Here is a 12,842-nt window from a genome sequence, read left to right as displayed (position 1 = left end):
TTGTGGACAGGACACAAACCTGGGCAATTTTCCACATTGCTAGGCAGAGGCCAGTGATAAATTCCAGAGCTGAGGGCTGAGCTGATTGATAGCATGACCACCAATGATAAAGTGATGAAAATCAGCAATGTGCGAGAGGCAGAATTGGGAGGAATGTGACGATGCTGGGAGGGATGAAAGTAGAAGCAGGAAGTGAAAATCAATGATGGGAATTGAAATTTAAAAAAAAAATTTTTTTTTATAATTTAAGAGTAGCCAAATAATGTTTTCCAATTAAGGAGCATGTAGTGTGGCCAATCCACCTACCCTCCACCTCTTTGGGTTCTGGGGGCAAAATCCACACAAACACGAGGAGAATGTGCAAACTCCACACAGACAGTGACCCAGAGCTGGGATCAAACCTGGGACCTCGGCACTTTGAGGCAGCAATGCTAACCACTGCGCCACCGTGCTGCCCTCGGGAATTAAAAAATTTAGGCATTGCCCAACCAGCAGCCAATGGTAGGTCAGCGAGCGCAGGGAGTGAAGGGGGTGTCATGTGAGAGTACCTTTAAGAAATGGGTGTTTATCGAATAGCTGCAGTGATGTCAGAGTGTGGGTGGAGCTGGGCCGTCTGTCTTTCCGTTTTTGAACAGAGTGTTTTTAGTTTTGTTTTGAGAGTTGGATCGCTGCAGGAAAAGCAAGTAGCTGCATAAGGATCTCTCTGCAATCGAAAGACTGTCTCCAGATCATTTGGGTGATTTCAAAGTGATAACTGCTCTCTGTAGAGAATGTAAACCTGGGGCGGGATTCTCCCATTCGGCGTCAGAGTGTCCACGCCGTCGGAAATGCCGTTCGTTTCACGACGGCGTGAACGGGCTGCTGGGAGTACCAATTCTTGCCCCTACGGGGGGGCCAGCACAGCGCTGGAGCGGTTCACGCCGCCCAAGCCTCTCATCCCGGCGTGAACTGTGCGACGCGCCAACCCGCGCGTGTGCGGTGGTCTCCCTCAATGTGCCAGCCCCGACGTGGGAGTTCAGGGGCCGGCACGTAAGAAAATAGGCCCGAGGAGCGAGAGGCTGGCCCGCCGATCGGTGGGCCCCGTTCGCGGGCCAGGCCCCATCGGAGGCTCCCCCCGGCGTCGGAGCCCCCCTCTCCCCCACTCCCCACAGGCCGCCCCCCGACCCTGCGCGCAGATTTCCCGCCGGCTGCGACCAGGTGTGGACGACGCCGACGGGACTCTGCCTTTTTAGAGCGGCCGCTCGGCCTGCAATCGGCACGTCGCCAAACGCGGTGGCGCCAATTTTCCGCTCCGGAGGGATTCTCCGGCCAAGCGCGGGGCTGGGAGAATCCTGTCTGTAATCTCTGTGTTAAAAAGGGTCTTTTGTCTTATGGATGTTGCAAGGAAAGATTAAGGGTTACTTACAGAATATTGTATCTGTGGGGATGATTGGTGTTGATAGTTGTTAAGATATTTACTGTGGGTTTATAAAGTGTTAACTGGTTTCATAAATAAACATTGTTTTAATTTAAAAGTACTTTAGTTCTCTGTTGCATCACACCTGTAAAGTAGGCACCCCATAACCACAATCTATTGAAAGTTGTGGGTCAGGTGAACTCCATGATACACTTTGGGGTTCTCTAAACCCTGGCCCATAACAGGGGCGGAAAGGACAATTGTGATATGGGCATTAGAATTGTTGGATGAGGAATCGTTGAAGGAGACGGGAAGAGAAATGGCAGTGGGGCAGCAACTGAAATGCTCAAGCAGGTTAATACTTCGCTGGGCCAGGGTGCAGCCCCAAAGGATCTCCGTTCAAAATCTTCATTTGCCCTTCTTTCTTTCAGGTGCCACCTCACCTGCTTCATCCTCTACCTCTTCTTAATTTTCAATTCTTTCAACCAGGGCAGGTTTGAGTTTGTCATTCCGCGGTGCTGCAGTTTGTGCGTTTCACCCCATTCGAAAGCATCGAGAAGCGAGATTATTTGAGCTGAACAAGTCGTGGGAGATGTCCTCCCCCCCCCCCCCCCCCCCCCATCCTCCCCCATTTCGTGCCTTGCTGGAAGATGTTAAACTGAGCCATTCGCTCATCCTTAGCAGCATTGGATAGCAGAGCAACAAATTTGGATATCAAGTTATCACAATCTTCCATCTGTAATTCCAGACAAATCCTACAGCTGTCTCACTTATTAGGGCAGGAAATAGACATTGGGTATTTTAAAGGCATATTTGGCCCTCACAATCTGGGGGAAAGTTGAACTGATTCAAATTTAAGGCTCTTCCCTTCCCTGCCACGTAGCTGGAAACAAAATCCAGGGGAACAATCAGAAAGTCGTTGAAAAAAAAAAGTTTTTAAAAACAGTTTTGGCGATGGAAAACTGGCTGTTTGACTGATGGTCAAGAATCATCCAATCAGGTGATGAAGAGTCTAATTTATTTCGAATTGATCTTTTTTCTTTATTCATTTGTGGGATGTGGGCGTCGCTGGCTGGGTCAGCGTTTATTTCCCAGCCCTGAGGGCATTTAGGAGTCAACTACATTGCTGTGGGTCTGGAGTCACATGTAGGCCAGACCAGGTAAGGACTGCAGATTTCCTTCACTAAAAGGACATGAGTGAACCACATGTTTTTTTTTACAACAATCGACAATGGTTTCATGGTCGTTATTAGACTTTAGATTCCAGATTTTTATTAAATTCAAATTTCACCATCAAGCCCTGGTGGGATTCGAACTCATGTCCCCAGAGCATTACCCTGGGATTACTAGTCCAGTGACAATACCACTACCCCATTGCCTCCCCTAGCACGGCAAAATACTGTGAGTGTGAATGCGTTGATTCACCAACGACGGAAGTAGGGGTGGGGTGTCTGTAAGGGGCTGCGCAGGTGGGGGAGGGGGGGGTGGTTAGCTGGAGGTCAGAGGTCAAGCTTCAGGAATACATCCAGGCAGAGTTGGCTACTCCATTTATGCAATCAGCCGGGAACTGGTGAGGAAGAGAGGCCCAGTGATGTCTCTTTGTGGTGCGGGACTGGGTCAGTGTTCTTGACTTCATTCACTGACACTCCAATTTCCTGTTACATTTGAAACATAATCAGCCCAAGAGGGTGATCATTCAGGATTACTGTATCCCTTAAACTGTCATGTTTCTTTACTTTTAATTATTTATACAGGCTACAAATAAATTACCAGATTATTTATGCGACGCTAGCGATGGCTTAATATCATTATCAGAGATACACCACGCAACACTACAGTGCCACTGGGTCGTTCGATTGATGATTGCAAAATACAGTCATTGAATGCAAGTCTCATCTTTCCGTTTAACATTTTCATGACCTCAACAAAATCTTAATAGTTAAATAAGTACTTTGGGAGTGCAGCCATTGCTGTGATGTCATAAACACAGCAGCCAATTTGTGCACAGAAAGCTCCCACACACACACAACCCTGAGATAATGTTTAGTTAACCTGTTCCTAGTGACATTAGTCGAGAGATAAATATTGGGAAGGGCAGGTGGGTATGACTCCCTTTCTCTTCTTGGGAATAGCGACTCGAGAGTCTTTTCCCTCGGCCCGAGTGGGAAGGTGTGGCCCTGGTTTACAGAAGGACTGAGCTTTGATCCCTGGGGTTTGTGCAAAGTTATCTGACCTCCACCCATTTAACAATTAGCCTTAAGTGCGCCTGAGTAAAGAACGGCAGACAGAAAGTATCCCTAAACCCCTTGGAAGATTACAGTGCTGGCAATTTTCCCATTCTGGTATGCAGATATCAGCGTTTGAGATTGGATTAGAATTTTGAGAATTGTCTTGTTTGATGACTGAATGTTAAATGATTAATTACAGCGATGTAATTTCCTAAAAGCCCTAATTGGTTCCTGAACAGCCACATTCAATTTACCAATTATAATTTATATTCTATTATAGACCAATTACAGCAAGTACACCCATTACAGTGACGGTCGCACTCTGACCAATATTACACACCCATTACAGTGACGGTCGCACTCTGACCAATATTACACACCCATTACAGTGAGGTGCTCACTCTGACCAATATTACACACCCATTACAGTGAGGGTCTCACTCTGACCAATATTACATACCCATTACAGTGAGGTGCTCACTCTGACCAATATTACACACCCATTACAGTGACGGTCTCACTCTGACCAATATTACACACCCATTACAGTGAGGTTCGCTTTCTGACCAATATTACACACCCATTACAGTGAGGTGCTCACTCTGACCAATATTACACACCCATTACAGTGACAGTCTCACTCTGACCAATATTACACACCCATTACAGTGACGGTCTCACTCTGACCAATATTACATACCCATTACAGTGAGGTGCTCACTCTGACCAATATTACACACCCATTACAGTGAGGTGCTCACTCTGACCAATATTACACACCCATTCCAGTGAGGTGCTCACTCGGACTAATATTACACACCCATTACAGTGACCGTCTCACTCTGACCAATATTACACACCCATTACAGTGACGGTCTCACTCTGACCAATATTACACACCCATTACAGTGACAGTCTCACTCTGACCAATATTACACACCCATTCCAGTGGCGTTCGCACTGACCAATATTACACACCCATTACAGTGACGATATAACTCTGACCAATATTACACACCCATTACAGTGACGATATCACTCTGACAAATATTACACACCCATTACAGTGAGGTGCTCACTCTGACCAATATTACACACCCATTACAGTGACGATATCACTCTGACCAATATTACACACCCATTACAGTGACGATATCACTCTGACCAATATTACACACCCATTCCAGTGATGGTCTCACTCTGACCAATATTACACACCCATTACAGTGACCGTCTCCCTCTGACCAATATTACACACCCATTCCAGTGACGGTCTCACTCTGACCAATATTACACACCCATTACAGTCACGGTCTCACTCTGACCAATATTACACACCCATTACAGTGAGGTGCTCACTCTGACCAATATTACACACCCATTACAGTGACGGTCTCACTCTGACCAATATTACACACCCATTACAGTGACGATATCACTCTGACCAATATTACACACCCATTACAGTGACGATATCACTCTGACCAATATTACACACCCATTACAGTGACGATATCACTCTGACCAATATTACACACCCATTACAGTGACGGTCTCACTCTGACCAATATTACACACCCATTCCAGTGACGGTCTCACTCTGACCAATATTACACACCCATTACAGTGACCGTCTCACTCTGACCAATATTACACACCCATTACAGTCACGGTCTCACTCTGACCAATATTACACACCCATTACAGTGACGGTCTCACTCTGACCAATATTACACACCCATTGCAGTGACGGTCCCACTCTGACCAATATTACACACCCATTACAGTGAGGTTCGCTCTCTGACCAATATTACACACCCATTACAGTGACGATATCACTCTGACCAATATTACACACTCATTCCAGTGAGTTTCGCTCTCTGACCAATATTACATACCCATTACAGTGAGGTGCTCACTCTGATCAACATTACACACCCATTACAGTGACGGTCTCACTCTGACCAATATTACACACCCATTACAGTGACGATATCACTCTGACCAATATTACACACCCATTACAGTGACGATATCACTCTGACCAATATTACACACCCATTACAGTGACAGTCTCACTCTGACCAATATTACACACCCATTACAGTGAGGTGCTCACTCGGACTAATATTACACACCCATTACAGTGACGGTCTCACTCTGACCAATATTACACACCCATTACAGTGAGGTGCTCACTCTGACCAATATTACACACCCATTACAGTGAGGTGCTCACTCTGACCAATATTACACACCCATTACAGTGACGGTCTCACTCTGACCAATATTACACACCCATTACAGTGAGGTGCTCACTCGGACTAATATTACACACCCATTACAGTGACGGTCTCACTCTGACCAATATTACACACCCATTACAGTGAGGTGCTCACTCGGACTAATATTACACACCCATTACAGTGACGGTCTCACTCTGACCAATATTACACACCCATTACAGTGACGATATAACTCTGACCAATATTACACACCCATTACAGTGACGATATCACTCTGACAAATATTACACACCCATTACAGTGAGGTTCGCTCTCTGACCAATATTACACACCCATTACAGTGAGGTGCTCACTCTGATCAACATTACACACCAAGTACAATGAGGGTCTCACTCTTCTTCCTGGCCCTCTTCCTCCCCCACACACACAGCAACTTCACAAGAACATGATTTTGCTTCCCTTGACTGCCTGACTCATCCACTTTAATCTTCAGCAGGCTGCAAAGCCATTTAATTATATGGAGCTCAGGCCATTTTCTGAGAGCGAGGCAGCGAGAAATGGCTTCTAATCAAAAGTGACTCGACTCTCTCTCCAAATAAGTGGATTCTGACAGGAAAGCTGGCATCTTGAGTTTGGAAGAGGAGACAGAATTTGTTGGAAAAGACAGGTTTGCATTGCTGATGCCTTCCCTTAATCAGGCCTTGGTCAATGGCAGGGACTCCCCTTTTCAAATATTGAGCTACATCTGAGGTTGGCGTTTCCAGCATTTTTTCTGTGTTCTGTTCCAGTTTTTGCAGATTTTTCCCAAGCTTCGTCCAGCTGGCCTTCCAGGAGGTGGAGAGGATTTGACTTAGTTCAGTGGCGGCACGGTAGTTAGCACTGCTGCCTCACAGCGCCAGGGTCCCGGGTTTGATTCTGGCCTTGGGTCACTGTCTGTGCGGAGTCTGCACGTTCTCCCCGCATCTGCGCGGGTTTCGTCCGGGTGCTCCGGTTTCCTCCCACAGTCCAAAGACGTGCAGGTTAGGTGGATTGGCCATGATGAATTGCCCCTTAGTGTCCAGGTTAGGTTATGGGGATAGGGCGGGTGGATGGAAGAGTGAGCAAGGGGCGGTGCAGACTTGATGGGCTGACTGGCCTCCTCTGCACTGTAGGGACTCTGGTTCAGAGGTGCACTATGCCAGGAAGGTTTGAGTGTTGACCCCTGGATTTGGTAAGGTTAGTTTATCTCGGCCTGGGGCTTCAATTGATCTTAATTGTCCTCAGTTAGAAGGGAAGGAGAAGGAGCCCTTTTGAAAAGTTATCATTTTGAGTTATCTTTTGAAAGTTATCATTGAGTCTTTCCTTTAGACAATGCATTCCGGATCACAACCATTCAGCGTGCAAAAGGTTTTCTTCCCTATCTCGCCTCTCGTTCTTTTGCCACTTACCTTCCTCTGCTGGTTGACCCCCTCGGCCACTGGAAACAGTTTCCCATCACTGACGCCATCAGGTTTTGAATTCCTCTGTCAAACCGCCCCTTCGCCCTCGCAGCGCGAAGGAGCACCAATGCCAGCATCTCTACCTTGCGCCTCCTGCTGGAAACTGCACACCAGCTGCGGACGTTTGGGGCTGAGAGCAGCATCTGCCTCAGCTGTGATGCCTCGGAGTCCAACAAGCTGCCCACACTGACCGTCTCAGCTCTCTGTCGGCCAACTGCGACAGGGTGCTGTTGGCCAGCCAACGCTCATGGAACTGTGCCCCCCCATCGCACCCCACCCCACCCAGCAAGGAACTGGCCAGAGGAGGGGAGGGGTGCAAATTAAAATGAAATGACCACACGCCCGTGCTTTTCCCTCATGTGGCTAGCGAAGAGAAGAAACCTTGATTGGCAGCCCAGGTTTCGCAGGCCAAGCACACATGTTTTTTTGGCACAAGGGTCAGCATAATATGGGGGGTGGGGGGTGGTTTGTCAGCACCCAACCCATCTCAAAGGAATATCCTGCTCCTGTGATCTGCACAAATGAGCCCAATTATCCCATTCACACAACCCTCCTTCTGCGCACCCTCCCCCCCCCCCCTCACTCACACCCCATCTCGTTCCCCGTTTCATTCAGAACTTACCAGTGTCTTGTAGTCTATCTGTTGCCTAATGAGCTTGTCCTCACTGAGCGAATAGCGTGCCTCTCCTGTAATTGAGTCGATCGGTCCCTTCTCCATTTGCTGCTTGATAGCACAGAAAAGCATGAACAGAGGCTCCCCTGCACATTCCTGGTCAATGTGGGAAAACAGAAGAGGCCAGAGTTAGTACAGCTGCATGTTCAAGATGACCATCCCCTCGGGGTTTCAGAGCAATGGTGCTACCACCACCCTCACCACCACTCCCAAAGCTAACTCTGCCTCACCCCCTCACCAGCCTCATCCATCCTCCTCTCACCCCCTCTCATCACAATCACCAGTAAGAATCAGGTAGGGGCTGGTTTAGCACAGGGCTAAACAGCTGGCTTTGAAAGCAGACAAGTCTAAGTCAGGCCAGCAGCACGGTTCAATTCCCGCACCAGCCTCCCCCGAACAGGTGCCGGACTGTGGCGACTAGGGGCTTTTCACAGTCACTTCATTTGAAGCCTACTGTGACAATAAACAATTTTCATTTCATTCGGCCCATCAAGTCTGCACCGGCTCTTGGAAAGAGCACCCTACCCAAACCCACATCTCCATCCTATCCCCATAACCCAGTCACCCAACACTAAGGGCAATTTTGGACACTATGGGCAATTTAGCATGGCCAATCCACCTAACCTGCACATCTTTGGACTGGTAGCACAGCTATTTGGCCCATCATATCTATGTCAGTCCTTTGAAAGAACTGCCAAATTAAGTGGTATTTCATAGAATTATAGAATTTACAGTGCAGGAGGAGGCCATTCAGCCCATCGAGTCTGCACCAACTCACTGAAAGAGCACCTTGCTTAAGCCCACGCCTCCACCCGATCCTCGTAACTCAGTAACCCCACCTAACCTGGATACTAAGGGGCAAATTAGCATGGCCAATCCACCTAACCTGCATATCTTTGGACTGCAGGAGGAAACCAGAGCACCCGGAGGGAACCCACGCAGACACTGGGACAAAGTGCAAACTCCGCACAGGCAGTCACCCAAGACCGGAATTGAACCCAGGTCCCTGGCATTGTGAGGCAGCAGTGCTAACCACCATGCCACCAGGCATTTGATTACTAGCCTAGCGGCATAGCCACACCACCGCTATACCCATGCAATAAGTTGCTGTAGAGGGTCGGACAGCAGGCTGGCATCAGTAGATGGACATTCAAAGAGAGATAGAAGAGGTCCCCAGACTCTGCAGATAAGCTCCTGCAATGCCTGCAAGGTACTGCACATGCACAGCCCACACGGACTCCAGAAAGTGTGATTTGGGTCATTCACAGGTGAGGTGCCAGAGGACACGAATTCAGAGCAGGAGTTAGCCCCCTGAGCCTGCTCCACCATTCAATATGACCGTGGCTACGATTGTGAGCTGAAAACTACCTACTCGTCTGCCGCCTTCCGCACCCCCCGCCCCACCTCGACACCCTCATCACTCAAAAGACCTGTCTAACCCAGCCTTGAATATATTCAATAACCCAGCCTTCACCGACATGCAGGGAAGAGAATGCCATAGATTAACGGCCCTCTGAGGAAAAAGAATTTCTCCTCATCTCAATCTTAAAGGGAAGAGCCCCTACTTCTGAAAATGTGTCCCCTCGTTCTCGACTCCCCACATACGGGGAAACATCCTCTCATCATTCGTACTCCTGAGTCAGGATCTTATGTTTCAATAAATTAAGAATGGAACAATCTGCAAATGGACATGGCGTCGCTGCACTGGGGTGGGGAAACTGAAAGCACACGCTCCCTGCTCCCCATTGTGGCCAGGCCACCCCCCACTGAAAATCGGACAGTGTTCCGAACATGATACCGGGCATAGTCATACTGGGGCAGAGCCCGCTGGGGCAGGGCCCGCTGGGGCAGGGCCTGCTGGGGAAGGGTCCGCTGGGGCAGGGCCCGCTGGGACACCTCCCGCTGGGGCAGGGCGTACTGAGGCAGGGTCCGCTGGGACACCTCCCGCTGGGGAAGGGTCCGCTGGGGCAGGGCCCGCTGGGACACCTCCCGCTGGGGCAGGGCGTACTGAGGCAGGGTCCGCTGGGGCAGGGCCTGCTGGGGCAGGGCGTACTAAGGCAGGGTCCGCTGGGGCAGGGCGTACTGAGGCAGGGCCCGCTGGGACACCTCCCGCTGGGGCAGGGCCCACTGGGACACCTCCCGTTGGAGCAGGGTCCGCTGGGGCAGGGCGTACTGAGGCATGGCGTACTGAGGCAGGGCCCGCTGGGACACCTCCCGCTGGGGCAGGGCGTACTGAGGCAGGGCGTACTGAGCCAGGGCCCGCTGGGGCAGGGCCCGCTGGGGCAGGGCCCGCTGGGGCAGGGCGTACTGAGGCAGGGCCCGCTGGGACACCTCCCGCTGGAGCAGGGTCCGCTGGGGCAGGGCGTACTGAGGCAAGGCCCGCTGGGGCAGGGCGTACTGAGGCAAGGCCCGCTGGGGCAGGGCGTACTGAGGCAGGGTCCGCTGGGACACCTCCCGCTGGGGCAGGGCACACTGGGGCACCTCCCGCTGGGGCAGGGCGTACTGAGGCAGGGCGTACTGAGGCAGGGTCCGCTGGGACACCTCCCGCTGGGGCAGGGCGTACTGAGGCAGGGTCCGCTGGGACACCTCCCGCTGGGGCAGGGCACACTGGGGCACCTCCCGCTGGGGCAGGGCGTACTGAGGCAGGGCGTACTGAGGCAGGGCCCGCTGGGGCAGGGCGTACTGAGGCAGGGCCCGCTGGGGCAGGGCGTACTGAGGCAGGGTCCGCTGGGACACCTCCCGCTGGGGCAGGGCGTACTGAGGCAGGGTCCGCTGGGACACCTCCCGCTGGGGCAGGGCGTACTGAGGCAGGGCGTACTGAGGCAGGGCCCGCTGGGGCAGGGCATACTGAGGCAGGGCCCGCTGGGGCAGGGCGTACTGAGGCAGGGCCCGCTGGGGCACGTCCCGCTGGGGCAGGGCGTACTGAGGCAGGGTCCGCTGGGACACCTCCCGCTGGGGCAGGGCGTACTGAGGCAGGGTGTACTGAGGCAGGGCCCGCTGGGGCAGGGCGTACTGAGGCAGGGCCCGCTGGGGCAGGGCCCGCTGGGGCAGGGTGTACTGAGGCAGGGCCGCTGGGGCAGGGCCCACTGGGGCAGGGCGTACTGAGGCAGGGTCCGCTGGGACACCTCCCGCTGGGGCAGGGCGTACTGAGGCAGGGCGTACTGAGGCAGGGCCCGCTGGGGCAGGGCGTACTGAGGCAGGGCCCGCTGGGGCAGGGCCCGCTGAGGCAGGGTGTACTGAGGCAGGGCCCGCTGGGGCAGGGCCCGCTGGGGCAGGGCCCGCTGGGACACCTCCCACTGGGGCAGGGCCCGCTGGGGCAGGGCGTACTGAGGTAGGGCCCACTGGGGCAGGGCGTACTGAGGCAGGGCCCGCTGGGGCAGGGCGTACTGAGGCAGGGCCCGCTGGGGCAGGGCGTACTGAGGTAGGGCCTGCTGGGGCAGGGCGTACTGAGGCAGGGCCCGCTGGGGCAGGCCGTACTGAGGCAGGGCCCGCTGGGACACCTCCCGCTGGGGCAGGGCCCACTGAAGCAGTGCCCGCTGGGGAAGGGTCCGCTGGGGCAGGGCCCGCTGGGACACCTCCCGCTGGGGCAGGGCGTACTGAGGCAGGGTCCGCTGGGGCAGGGCCTGCTGGGGCAGGGCGTACTAAGGCAGGGTCCGCTGGGGCAGGGCCCGCTGGGGCAGGGCGTACTGAGGCAGGGCCCGCTGGGACACCTCCCGCTGGGGCAGGGCCCACTGGGACACCTCCCGCTGGAGCAGGGTCCGCTGGGGCAGGGCGTACTGAGGCATGGCATACTGAGCCAGGGCCCGCTGGGGCAGGGCGTACTGAGGCAGGGTCCGCTGGGACACCTCCCGCTGGGGCAGGGCCCACTGGGACACCTCCCGCTGGGGCAGGGCGTACTGAGGCAGGGTCCGCTGGGACACCTCCCGCTGGGGCAGGGCACACTGGGGCACCTCCCGCTGGGGCAGGGCGTACTGAGGCAGGGCGTACTGAGGCAGGGCCCGCTGGGGCAGGGCGTACTGAGGCAGGGCCCGCTGGGGCAGGGCGTACTGAGGCAGGGTCCGCTGGGACACCTCCCGCTGGGGCAGGGCGTACTGAGGCAGGGTCCGCTGGGGCAGGGCGTACTGAGGCAGGGTCCGCTGGGACACCTCCCGCTGGGGCAGGGCGTACTGAGGCAGGGTCCTCTGGGACACCTCCCACTGGGGCAGGGCGTACTGAGGCAGGGCGTACTGAGGCAGGGCCCGCTGGGGCAGGGCATACTGAGGCAGGGCCCGCTGGGGCAGGGCGTACTGAGGCAGGGCCCGCTGGGGCACGTCCCGCTGGGGCAGGGCGTACTGAGGCAGGGTCCGCTGGGACACCTCCCGCTGGGGCAGGGCGTACTGAGGCAGGGTGTACTGAGGCAGGGCCCGCTGGGGCAGGGCGTACTGAGGCAGGGCCCGCTGGGGCAGGGCCCGCTGGGGCAGGGTGTACTGAGGCAGGGCCGCTGGGGCAGGGCCCACTGGGGCAGGGCGTACTGAGGCAGGGTCCGCTGGGACACCTCCCGCTGGGGCAGGGCGTACTGAGGCAGGGCGTACTGAGGCAGGGCCCGCTGGGGCAGGGCGTACTGAGGCAGGGCCCGCTGGGGCAGGGCCCGCTGAGGCAGGGTGTACTGAGGCAGGGCCCGCTGGGGCAGGGCCCGCTGGGGCAGGGCCCGCTGGGGCAGGGCCCGCTGGGACACCTCCCACTGGGGCAGGGCGTACTGAGGTAGGGCCCACTGGGGCAGGGCGTACTGAGGCAGGGCCCGCTGGGGCAGGGCGTACTGAGGCAGGGCCCGCTGGGGCAGGG

General features: G+C 54.4%; 1 protein-coding gene across 1 annotated transcript in view; it reads right to left on the bottom strand.

The window, feature by feature from the left end:
• plxna4 (plexin A4) overlaps positions 1-12,842 on the bottom strand; it is a 667,620-nt gene that overhangs the window by 51,791 nt on the left and 602,987 nt on the right. The window contains exon 24 of the mRNA XM_038812236.1: positions 7,971-8,117. Within this exon, the coding sequence (XP_038668164.1) occupies positions 7,971-8,117 (147 nt within the window). The remainder of the gene's footprint in view (positions 1-7,970; positions 8,118-12,842) is intronic.

This window comes from Scyliorhinus canicula, chromosome 11, assembly GCF_902713615.1.
Source record: "Scyliorhinus canicula chromosome 11, sScyCan1.1, whole genome shotgun sequence".
Classification (NCBI taxonomy): Eukaryota; Metazoa; Chordata; class Chondrichthyes; order Carcharhiniformes; family Scyliorhinidae; genus Scyliorhinus; species Scyliorhinus canicula.
Note: the sequence above shows the minus strand (reverse complement) of the source record. Positions and strands in the feature narration are given on the sequence as shown.